The 12,230-nt window shown below is 44.3% G+C and overlaps 1 protein-coding gene across 3 annotated transcripts in view; it reads left to right on the top strand.

Moving 5' to 3' along the window:
- LOC106577124 (attractin-like protein 1) overlaps window positions 1–12,230 on the top strand; it is a 350,240-nt gene that overhangs the window by 76,900 nt on the left and 261,110 nt on the right. For all 3 annotated transcript variants that reach the window (XM_014154877.3, XM_014154875.3, XM_014154874.3), the window contains exons 11-12: window positions 8,390–8,474; window positions 8,638–8,849. In XM_014154877.3, the coding sequence (XP_014010352.1) occupies window positions 8,390–8,474; window positions 8,638–8,849 (297 nt within the window). The remainder of the gene's footprint in view (window positions 1–8,389; window positions 8,475–8,637; window positions 8,850–12,230) is intronic.

Here is a 12,230-nt window from a genome sequence, read left to right as displayed (position 1 = left end):
TTCCTGTCTTGCAAGAAATCACACACAGATCGAGCAGTATGGCTGGTGGCATTGTCATGCTGGAGGGTCATGTCAAGATGAGCCTACAGGAAGGGTACCACATAAGGGAGGAGGATGTCTTCCCTGTAAAGCACAGCGTTGAGATTGCCTGCAATGACAACAATCTCAGTCCGATGATGCTGTGACACACCGCCCCCAGACCATGATGGACCCTCCACCTCCAAATCGATCCCGCTTCAGAGTACAGGCCTCGGTGTAACGCTCATTCCTTCGACGATAAACACGAATCCAACCATCACCCTGGGGAGACAAAACCGTGACTCGTCAGTGAAGAGCACTTTTCACCAGTCATGTCTGGTCCAGCGACGATGGGTTTGTGCCCATAGGCGACGTTGTTGCCGGTGATGTCTGTTTAGAACATGTCTTACAACAGAACTACAAGCCCTCAGTCCAGCCTCTCTCAGCCTATTGCGGACAGTCTGAGCACTGATGGAGGGATTGCGCATTCCTGGTGTAAATCGGGCAGTTGTTGTTGCCATGCTGTACCTGTCCCACAGGTGTGATGTTCGGATGTACCGATCTGGTGCAGGTGTTACACGTGGTCTGCCACGGCGAGGACGGTCAGCTGTCTGCCCTGTTTCCCTGTAGCGCTGTTTTAGGTGTCTCACAGTACGGACATTGCAATTTATTGCCCTTTTGTGTCCTACGTTTTCATAACTGTGACCTTAATTGCCTACCGTCTGTAAGCTGTTAGTGTCTTAACGACCGTTCCACAAGTGCATGTTCATTAATTGTTTATGGTTCATTGAACAAGCATGGGAACAGTGTTTAAACCCTTTAGAATGAAGATCTGTGAAGTTATTTGGATTTTTTACGAATTATCTTTGAAAGATAGGGTCCTGGAAAAAGGGACGTTTCTTTTTTTGCTGAGTTTACATGATCAAATACAAATCTTAGTATCAACTATTAAAGACTACCAGAACCCACTGGATTTTCCAATTACATTGAATGAAACTACAGGACAAAATACAAACCCTCCAACCCCAAAAGACCTGTGGTGTTGATGGTATCCTCAATGAAATGATGATAAAATATACAGATTACAAATGGCTATACTTAAACTGTTTAACATCATCCTTAGCTCTGGCATCTTCCAATCCACAAAAGTGTAGACAAATTTGACCCCAATAACTAGCGTGGGATATGCGTCAACAGCAACCTTGGGAAAATCCTCTGCATTATCATTAACAGCAGACTCATATTTCCTCAGTGAAAACAATGTACTGAGCAAATGTCAGATCGGCTTTTTACCAAATTACCGAACGACAGACCACGTATTCATCCTGCACACTCTAATTGACAAACAAATAAACCAAAACAAAGCTAGTCTTCTCATGCTTTGTTGATTTCAAAAAAGCATTTGACTCCATTTGGCATGAGGGTTTGCTATACAAATTGATAGAAAATGGTGTTGGGGGAAAAACATACAACATTCTAAAATCCATGTACACGAACAAGTGTGCTGTTAAAATACACACACATTTCTTTCCACAGGGTCATGGGTTGAGACAGGGATGCAGCTTGAGCCCTACCCTCTTCAACATGTATATCAACGAATTGGCGAGGGCACTAGAACAGTCTGCAGCACCTGGCCTCACCCTACTAGATTATGAAGTCAAATATCTACTGTTTGCTGATGATCTGGTGCTTCTTTCCCCAACCAAGGAGGGCCTACAGCAGCAACTAGATCTTCTGCTCAGATTCTGTCAGACCTGTCAGACCTGGGCCGTGACAGACCTAGGACCACAAATACAAATTCAGTCTAGACACCGTTGCCCTAGAGCACACAAACTATACTTACCTCAGCCTAAACATCAGCGCCACAGGTAACTTCCACAAAGCTGTGAACGATCTGAGCGACAAGGCAAGAAGGGTCTTCTATGCCATCAAAAGGAACATAAATTTCGACATACCAATTAGGATCTGGCTAAAAATACTTGAATCAGTTATAGAACCCATTGCCCTTTATGGTTGTGAGGTCTGGGGTCTGCTCACCAAGCAAGAATTCATGAAATGGGACAAACACCAAATTGAGACTGCATGCAGAATTCTGCAAAAATATCCTCTGTGTACAACGTAAAACACCAAATAATGCATACAGAGCAGAATTAGGCCGATACCCGATAATAATCAAAATCCAGAAAAGAGCCGTTCAATTCTGCAATCTCCTAAAGGAAGCGATTCCCAAACCTTCCATAACAAAGCAATCCTCTACAGAGAGATGGAGAAGAGTCCCCTAAGCAAGCTGGTCGAGGGGCTCTGTTCACAAACGCACCCCACAGAGCCCCAGGACAGCAACACAATTAAACACAACCAAATCATGAGAAAACAAAAAGATAATTTCTTGACACATTGGAAAGAATTAACAAAAAAACAGAGCAAACTAGAATGCTGTTTGGCTCTAAACAGAGAGTACACAGTGGCAGAATACCTGACCACTGTGACTGACCCAAACTTCAGGAAAGCTTTGACTATGTACAGACTCAGTGAGCATAGCCTAACCATTGGAAAAAGGCCGCTGTAGGCAGACCTGGCTCTCAAGAGAAGACAGGCTATGTGCACACTGTCCACAAAAATGAGGTGGAAACTGAGCTGCACTTCCTAACCTCCTGCCAAATGTATGACCATATTAGAGACACATGTTTCCCTCAGATTACACAGACCCACAAAGAATTCAAAAACACATCCAATTTTGATAAACTCCAATATCTATTGGGTGAAATACCACAGTGCGCCATCACAGCAGCAAGATTTGTGACCTGTTGCCACAAGTTAAGGTCAACCAGTGAAGAACAAACACCATTGTAAATACACCCCATATTTATGTTTGTTTATTTTTTACATTTTGTACTTTGCACATAATTTACATTTGAAAATGTCTTTTATTGTTTTGGAACTTTTGAGTGTAATGTTTACTGTTCATTTTTATTATTTATTTCACTTTTGTTTATTATCTACTTCACCTGCTTTGGCAATGTTAATATATGTTTCCCATGCCAATAATGCCTTTAAATTGAATTGAGAGTCAGATGGAGATGGACAGAGACTCAATGTTTAGTTTCAAAGAAAGAAAATCCATTAAAGGGGAACGTTTATTTTCTAGTTAGGATCCAGATTAGATTTTTGAAGAAAGTTGAAAAACTTGACTCTATAGCTTCCAAGCCTTCTCATGCAGTCATGGAAGGTCACTGCTTCACTCTCATTGTTATTCAGCTAAATAGCCAGTCCAATCACCCTGAGTAGGCCACTCCAAGGGATAAAATGTCCAATGTCACTTCTATAATCTGGAAGCGATAGATTGTTTTATGTTCAAGGTGGTAGCTAGACTGATGCTTGGCTTGGGGAGTGTGATGTAGACTCTACACTGAAGCCCAGGCAAGACCACTCGCTGTGATTGGTGCTCTGGTATACAAGCCAGTGTTTGGCCAGATATGTCTGCTTGGCATGTCTAAAGGGCCAGCCTCACAGAAACCTGTCATTCATTATAGGCCCTAGAGTACTGGGTTGTCACTGGACATTGTTGACTCTGTTCATTTTGCTTTATAATGAAACATCTCCATCATCAGCTTCTTCTAAACTCAGCAAAAAAATAAACGTCCTCTCACTGTCAACTGCATTTATTTTCAAAAACTTAACGTGTAAATATTTGTATGAACAAGATTCAACAACTGAGACATAAACTGAACAAGTTCCACAGACCACAGACTTCTGACTAACAGAAATTGAATAATGTGTCCCTGAACAAAGGGGGGGTCAAAATCAAACGTAACAGTCAGTATCTGGTGTGGCCACCAGCTGCATTAAGTACTGCAGTGCATCTCCTCCTCATGGACTGCACCAGATTTGCCAGTTCTTGCTGTGAGATGTTACCCCACTCTTCCACCGAGGCACCTGCAAGTTCCCGGACATTTCTGTGGGGAAATGGCCCTAGCCCTCACCCTCCGATCCAACAGGTCCCAGACGTACTCAATGGGATTGAGATCCAGGCTCTTCGCTGGCCATGGCAGAACACTGACATTCCTGTCTTGCAGGAAATCTTGCACAGAATGAGCAGTATGGCTGGTGGCATTGTCATGCTGGAGGGTCATGTCAGGATGAGCCTGCAGGAAGGGTACCACATAAGGGAGGAGAATGTCTTCCCTGTAACGCACAGCGTTGAGATTGCCTGCAATGACAACAAGCTCAGTCCGATGATGCTGTGACACACTGCCCCAGACCATGACGGACCCTCCACCTCCAAATCGATCCCGCTTGAGAGTACAGGCCTCGGTGTAACGCTCATTCCTTCAACGATAACGCGAGTTCGACCATCACCCCTGGTGAGACAAAACCACGACTCGTCAGTACTTTTTGCCAGTCCTGTCTGGTCCAGCGACGGTGGGTTTCTGCCCATAGGCGACGTTGTTGCCAGTGATGTCTGGTGAGGATCTGCCTTACAACAGGCCTACAAGCCCTCAGTCCAGCCTCTCTCAGCCTATTGCGGACAGTTTGAGCACTGATGGAGGGATTGTGCGTTCCTGGTGTAACTCGGACTGTTTTTGTTGCCATCCTGTACCTGTCCCGCAGGTATGATGTTCGGATGTACCGATCCTGTGCAGGTGTTGTTACACGTGGTCTGCCACTGCGAGGAAGATCAGCTGTCCGTCCTGTGTCCCTGAAGCGCTGTCTTAGGCGTCTCACAGTACAGACATTGCAATTTATTGCCCTGGCCACATCTGCAGTCCTCATGCCTCCTTGCAGCATTCCTTAGGCACTTTCACGTAGATGAGCAGGGACCCTGGGCATCTTTCTTTTGGTGTTTTTCAGAGTCAGTAGACAGGCCTCTTTAGTGTCCTTAGTTTTCATAACTGTGACCTTAATTGCCTACCGTCTGTAAGCTGTTAGTGTCTTAACGACGGTGAACAAGCATGGGAAACAGTGTTTAAACCCTTTACAATGAAGATCTGTGAAGTTATTTGGATTTTTACGAATTATCTTTGATAGACAGGGTCCTGAAAAAGAGCCGCTTCTTTTTTTTCCTGAGTTTGGCGTGAACAGGTTCGTGGAAAGCATTTTCGCGAACCTGTTCACGCCAAACATTACAGTAATGTTTGGCATTTTGTTTAGAAAACATGCCTGAACCCAGATCATAACCCATCACTGGTGAGTGATGCTTTTTACTCGAGTGCTGATGAAAGACGTTGTAGCCTACTAGTACATGAGATGTTTCAGCACTGCAAGTGTCAACAGGTTTCACCAGTTTCAAGGAAGTCTCATTCAGTAGTTAATGGACTGATAGGACTTCCTCTCCTCTCTGCTCCTCTCTCTGTGAGCTAATTAATTAGTTCCACCTGTGGAAGAGGCATTACTCTGCTGCTCTCTCTCTGGCGGCTCCGCCACTCATGCTGAGACGCTTTTAAGCGCTAATTTGTTTTTGTTTCTCTCTGCTAACCTTGGAGGGGGAGAGCGTTATTAGCTTTTTGTGCTTTTCTTCTGCGAGAGATTAAATTCAGGTCGACACAAGGCAGTTTTAATTTGGGTTTAATTCTTTTCTCCCGTCATCACCCCATCCTCATAATTCTAATTAGATTTGGGGGAAATGAACTCTAATTAAAAATGTTTTGTCCCCCCACCACCCCCTACCCTCTGAAAGGCAACTGGCAGTGACGTCTTCAACAAGAGTGCCCTGTTAATTTTCTGGTGCTGCAATATAATCTTTGGTATTTTTTTCATTAGTCCATTGTTGATATAGTCCCAAAATGTTTTGCATGTCAGCAATCAGGTTTTCACGATATTCAACTTTCAAAGTACAGAAATACAGCTGGTATGATGTATTTTGCATCATATAATACTGCATTTTGCATCAAAATGAAAGTTACATATCTTGAAAACTTGATTGTTGACATGCAGAACATTTTGGGACTATATCAACAATGGACTAATGAAACAAATACCAAAATATAGTTTTTGGGTGCAATGTTCCTTTAAGTCTTCCATTTAAATTAGGTTTGATTTCCCCTTCAAGATGGTGTGCTGACGATTTTGTCTGCTGATTCCCCTGTCATCTCCCCCTTTCTCCCTGTTCATTATTCATGGTTCTTCTGCCAATATCCTGGGAGGAAATGAAATGGGGGGGGGAGGAGCGTTGTGATGAGTATCAGGGAGTTTCAATATAAAGGCAAGGATCCTGCAAAATCATTAATCTCCAGTACACATCAGATGGTGGGGAGCCGTATTTGGCTGGCTGTCAGTGCATGTCTGGGTTATGGATTTACTCTAGCTCCAGGCTTCACAATAGGTATTAGGCCTTAGATGGTGCCAAAGTCAGGATTCCAATGGAACTACTGGTGATGGGGCGGATGTCACAAATGCTTATTTTGGTCTGTCCCTTTAACCACTGGATCACCTACGCACATCTCTTATCTTATTTTGATTTGACACTTATTATTGATATTGATGAATGTACTGCATTGTTGAGGCAGCTAGCACATCGACATTTTGCTGCACCTTTAATACCTCCTGTAAACTGTGTATGCGATGAGTACAATTTCATTTGATAAGAAAGTAGTGTGGGTCTGAGTCTGACTGGCTGAGAGAGCTCATCAGGGTGACTACACCATGTCCCTGGCAGAAAACACTTTGGTCTTTAGGATGTGATGAAAGCTCCTTCTGATCTGGACTGGTGTTGTTGACTTGTCTTTCCCTTTAAACAGCAATATCACAATTAGCCATGCACTGAGTGTGGTCGTTTGCAACCTGGTTGCACACTTAACGCCCAGGAACAGTTTATATCTGTGTAAATTCCACATTTACATTTTGCAAGAGTTGACGTGTGGCCTGTAAAGCATCAGAGAATTGTAAAATGAAACGGTAAAGCACAGGATTGTGATCGCTCTGAGCCATTACTCTGTTCAGTGTGGTATCCCCAACAAACAAGATCAATAGATTAATAAACTTGTTTATCAAGTCCTATTCAGAGGCAGCTACATAATAAACAATTCAAAAACGCTTTGTAAAGAGGTTGACGTTTATCCTCTCCTAGGATCCCACTAACAGTGGGAAAACTGAACGTTGTGCTGTCTCAATTTAACATGATTTGCCTGGTGATATTGACAAAGAGAAGAAATCGACTTTGCCGACTAGAGTGTTTTCTCTGTTATTTGTTCGCCCTGGGGAGGCTAAATTCGTTTTGAGACGATTGGTAGATAATCACAGACGGAAAAATTGTCTCGCTACTTTCTGGGCTGTGTTGTCAGAGCTGCTCCAGGTATACTCGTTGTAGCCTACCCATGGTTCAGTGCAGTTCATGACCATGGTCCTAGGAGATTGGTAATCAAACTACCATTGAGACCCTGTGTGCCCACCACCACCACCCTAGGATTGCCAAATAGCAGCTGCAGTGGATTAAACTTGAATGATATATATATAATTTTTTTTATATTCCAATCGTATAGGTATCTTTTCTAGCTGCGGTTAGTTGTTTATGACAGCCCTGTGTGTAGGTTATGGCCCCTAGTGCTCTGGTATGCTCACACACACAGTGTTAATCACACCTGGGCTTGGTACAGTACACCCAGTCCTACAGCCATTATACAGAGCCAGGGGGACCATGATATTCATACAGGCCATTCTCCACTGTTTCCTTTGGTTCCACAGCTTCTATGTCCACAGGATTCTCATACGCCTTAATAATTCAGAGTTGACACTTCCATTGGCGTGTGTGTGTGTGTGTGTGTGTGTGTGTGTGTGTGTGTGTGTGTGTGTGTGTGTGTGTGTGTGTGTGTGTGTGTGTGTGTGTGTGTGTGTGTGTGTGTGTGTGTGTGTGTGTGTGTGTGTGTGTGTGTGTGTGTGTGTGCACGCGCAAGAGTGCGGGGGGGGGGGTGTTCCCAGTCCCGGTGCTGTTCTGTTTTTCAGTATGTGGTATGGTACAGGCATACTGAAATGAAATCCAGGCAAGAAAGGAACACAGGAAAGGAACACTTCTCCCCTGTTGCTAGGTAATGGACCTGGAGCTGGGTTAATTGCTGAATTAAAAAGCATGTAACAGAGAGAGCCTGGCAGATTGGGCGGGCTGCAGAGAACAAATGCCAAGGAGCTCAGATTACCAGGCTACAGAGCATTAGAGGCCTTAAATATACAGCTCATTCTGGGCTCCTGGGGGTTTTCAGTCACGGTTGCTTGGGTGATAGTATGAGCAGGGTGTGGCGGGTCACAGTGGCGGTATAATTTCTTGGTATAGCGGTTGAGTGCTTGACCCTACACAAGTTTTTGAAAAGTACTTCTTATATGTCAAATGTTCCTACTGATACCAAACCTGTAGCCTGATCTCTATGTGCATGTTTTTTTTCAGCTTGTGATGAATGGAAAGTCCTGCCCAGACCAGATCTCCACCGTGACGTCAACCGCTTTGGCCACACCTCTGTCGTCAGCAATGGGTCAGTCACTTGCATCCAGTATATTGCCCCTCCGTTACTTGGTATTTGTAGTTTTTTATCTCAGTTTTCTTTCATCAGTTTCCTCAGTGTTCCCTGGTAATGATGTGTATGTACTCTGAGTATTTCCGTCCGGCCTAATCTCTGTGTTGTGTTCTCTCCCCAGGTCTATGTATGTGTTTGGAGGTTTCTCTGGTGTGCTGCTGAATGACGTGCTGGTCTACACCCCTCCCAGCTGCCAGGCCTTCAGTGAGGAGCAGCGCTGTGCCAACGCCGGCCCTGGCATCCGCTGTGTCTGGCTTAGGGACCACTGTGTCCCCTGGGACACCAGCCATGCCAACGGCAGCGTGGCTGTTCCCTTCTGCCCTCCACGCACCAGTACGTGTTGTATGACATTGCCCTCGTCACCATTTTGAGTTTACATACCTAGCAATACTTACCTTGGAAATTAGGATGGCAACAATTTACTAAAGTTTGTAGCCTCCACGATGATTCCATCCACACCTGGATATGTGTTCACATGTTTTTAATCTGTATATTTCTCATGGGGAGGGATGATTTCGCCTCCCTCTCTGGTAGTTCAAATCAAAATCTAATTTTATTTGTCACATGCTTCGTAGACAACATTTGTAGACTAACAGTGAAATACTTACTTATGGATCATTTCCCAACAATGCAGAGTTAAAGATAAAATAGAAATAGTGACACGAGGAATAAATACATAGTGAATAATAAATGCACTTAATGACTATAAATAACATGGCTATATACAGGGAGTAGAAAATAACATGGCATTTAGAAGTCTAATGGCTTGGGGGTAGAAGCTGTTCAGGGTTGTGTTGGTTCCAGACTTGGTGCATTGTTACCGCTTGCCGTGTGATAGCAGAGAGAAAGTCTGTGGCTTGGGTGGCTGGAGTCTTTTTAACAATTTTTGGGGGCTTCCTCTGACACCGCCTGGTATAGAGGCCCTGGATGGAAGGGAGTTCGGCCCCAGTGATGTACTGGGCTGTATGCACTACCTCTGTAGCACCTTGCGTGGTGATGCAGCCTGTCAAGAAGCTCTCGACGGTGCAGCTGTAGAACTTTTTGAGGATCTGAGGGCCCATGCCAAATCTTTGTAGTCAATGAACAGTATTCTCACGTAGGTGTTCCTTTTGTCAAAGTGTGAAAGGGCCGTGTGGAGTGTAATAGAGAATGCGTCATCTGTGGAACTGTTGGGGCGGTATGCACATTTGAGTGGTTCCAGGGTGTCTGGGATGATAGTGTTGATGTGAGCCATGAACCCCCTTATAAACGATTTCATAGCTACAAATCAAATCGCGTGGTCACATACACGTGTTTAGCAGATGTTATTGCAGGTGTAGCGAAATGCTTGTGCTTCTAGTTCCGACTGGGGTTGGAAAGGGTCGGAAATTTTCCATGGGAAGTTAAGTCCTGGAATTTTGCTTAAATTCATCAAAAACAATTGCTTACAACAGTGAATCTTTTTTGTGGGATACACATAAGGCAATTCTAGGTCTTGTGGCATATTTTGGTTAAACTATCCCTAATTCAATGGAATTACAACCCTCTGCATGCACAGTGCATTCTTCCATCACATGTGCAGTGCACTCCATCACATGTACAGCTGATTCTCAAGATCTTGCACACTAATGAGATGCTATTGAGCCCACACCACTACACTGTCTCTGAGCCAAGGACTACATGCTTTCTGGTAAGTTTTGATTACAATACTGGGTGGGGTGAATAGTAGTGGCCTACAGCAAAGTGTGTGTGTTTAAATCATTTCTAACTTGTTAACAATTTCTGCTAGTTAGTTTTTTCTACCATTTATCTGTACAAGGAATTGAATATGGTTTTTTTTTAACATTTTTCTTTTTCTAAACTTTACAGGAAAATGTGTGGAGACATTTCACTGCAGCTAATGTAGAAGGAAACGCTGTGTACATTCGCAAATACTATGCAAAATCTTCTGTGAAGAATGCAACAAAGATGCAGAATCATCTGGCCAAGTGCATAAAGTTCCCTCAGCGCTCACAACAAGCAACCTCTGACAAAAGTCCCTCTACTTCTATTCGAGGTGAAAATGATGAATCAGACACCTTATCGATAGCAACAGCTCATGGTCCTCCTGGAATCACTCAATGGAGGAACGTAGTCAGAGAAATGCTGATGAATGTCTTGCTCGAGCTGTGTATGCAACTGATTCACCTCTGATGCTCACAGGCAATGTGTAATGGAAGAGATTTCTGAATGTTCTTTGCCCAGCATACACCCCTCCAACCAGACATGCTTTATCTACTCTTTTTCTGGATGCAGAGTTCAAGTGAAGGTCAAGCAAATCATAGAGAAAGCAGACTATTGCAATCATCTCTGATGGGTGGTTGAATGTTCGTGGGCAAGGAATAATTAACTACATCATCTCCACCCCTCAACTAGTATTCTACAAGAGCACAGATACAAGGGACAACAGACACACCAGTCTCTGCATTGCAGATGAGCTGAAGGCAGTCATCAATGACCTTGGACCACAGGAGGTATTTCCACTGGTTAGAGGCAATTCTGCGAACATGACGGCTGCTTGGTCTAAAGTGGAGGAGTCCTACCCTCACATCACACCCATTGGCTGTGCTGCTCATGCATTGAATCTGCTCCTCAAGGACATCATGGCACTTAAAACAATGGATACACTCTACAAGAGAGCCAGGGAAATGGTTAGGTATGTGAAGGGTCATCAAGTTATGGCAGCAATCTACCTCACCAAGCAAAGTGAGAAGAATAAGAGCATCACATTGAAGCTGCCCAGCAACACCCGTTGGGGTGGTGTTGTCATCATGTTTGACAGTCTCCTGGAGGGGAAGGAGTCTCTCCCAGGAAATCAGTCTGCTGATATGGACATGCCCATCAAGAGGATCCTCCTGGATTATATATTTTGGGAGAGAGTATTCAGCAGCCTGAAACTCCTGAAACCTATAGCAGTAGCCATTGCATGGATTGAGGGAGGCAATGCCATCCTGTCTGATGTTGAGACTCTGCTTGCAAATGTAAGAGAAGAAATCTGTACTGCCCTGCCCACTTCACTGTTGCTCCAAGCAGAGGAAACTGCAGTTCTGAAATACATCAAAAAGCATGAAGACTTCTGCCTGAAGCCCATACACACCGCAGCGTACATGTTGGGCCCCAAGTATGCTGGCAAGAGCATCCTGTCTGGTGCAGAGATTAACAGGGCCTATGGTATCATCACTACCATGTCTCGCCACCTTGGCCTGGATGAGGGCAAGGTTCTTGGCAGTCTGGCGAAGTACACCTCTAAGCAAGGGGTTTGGGATGGAGATGCAATATGGCAGTTGTGCCAACATATCTCATCAGCCAGCTGGTGGAAAGGACTTTGTGGATCTGAGGCTCTTTCCCCTGTTGCCTCCCTCATCATCATCATCAAATCAAAGTTTATTTGTCACGCGCGCCGAATACAACCGTGGTAGACCTTACAGTGAAATGCTTACTTACAGGCCCTAACCAATAGTGCAAAAAAGGTGTTAGGTGAACAATGGGTAAGTAAAGAAATAAAACAACAGTAAAAAGACAGGCTATAAAAGTAGCGAGGCTACATACAGACACCGGTTAGTCAGGCTGATTGAGGTAGTATGTACATGGGGGGCACACAATGCAAATAATCCGGGTAGCCATTTGGTTACCTGTTCAGGAGTCTTATGGCTTAGGGGTAAAAACTGTTGAGAAGCCTATTTGTCCTAGACTTGG

This window comes from Salmo salar, chromosome 18, assembly GCF_965601325.2.
Source record: "Salmo salar chromosome 18, fSalSal1, whole genome shotgun sequence".
NCBI classification, from domain to species: Eukaryota; Metazoa; Chordata; class Actinopteri; order Salmoniformes; family Salmonidae; genus Salmo; species Salmo salar.
The sequence above is the reverse complement of the archived record's forward strand: the minus strand, read 5'-3'. Positions and strand labels throughout refer to the sequence as shown.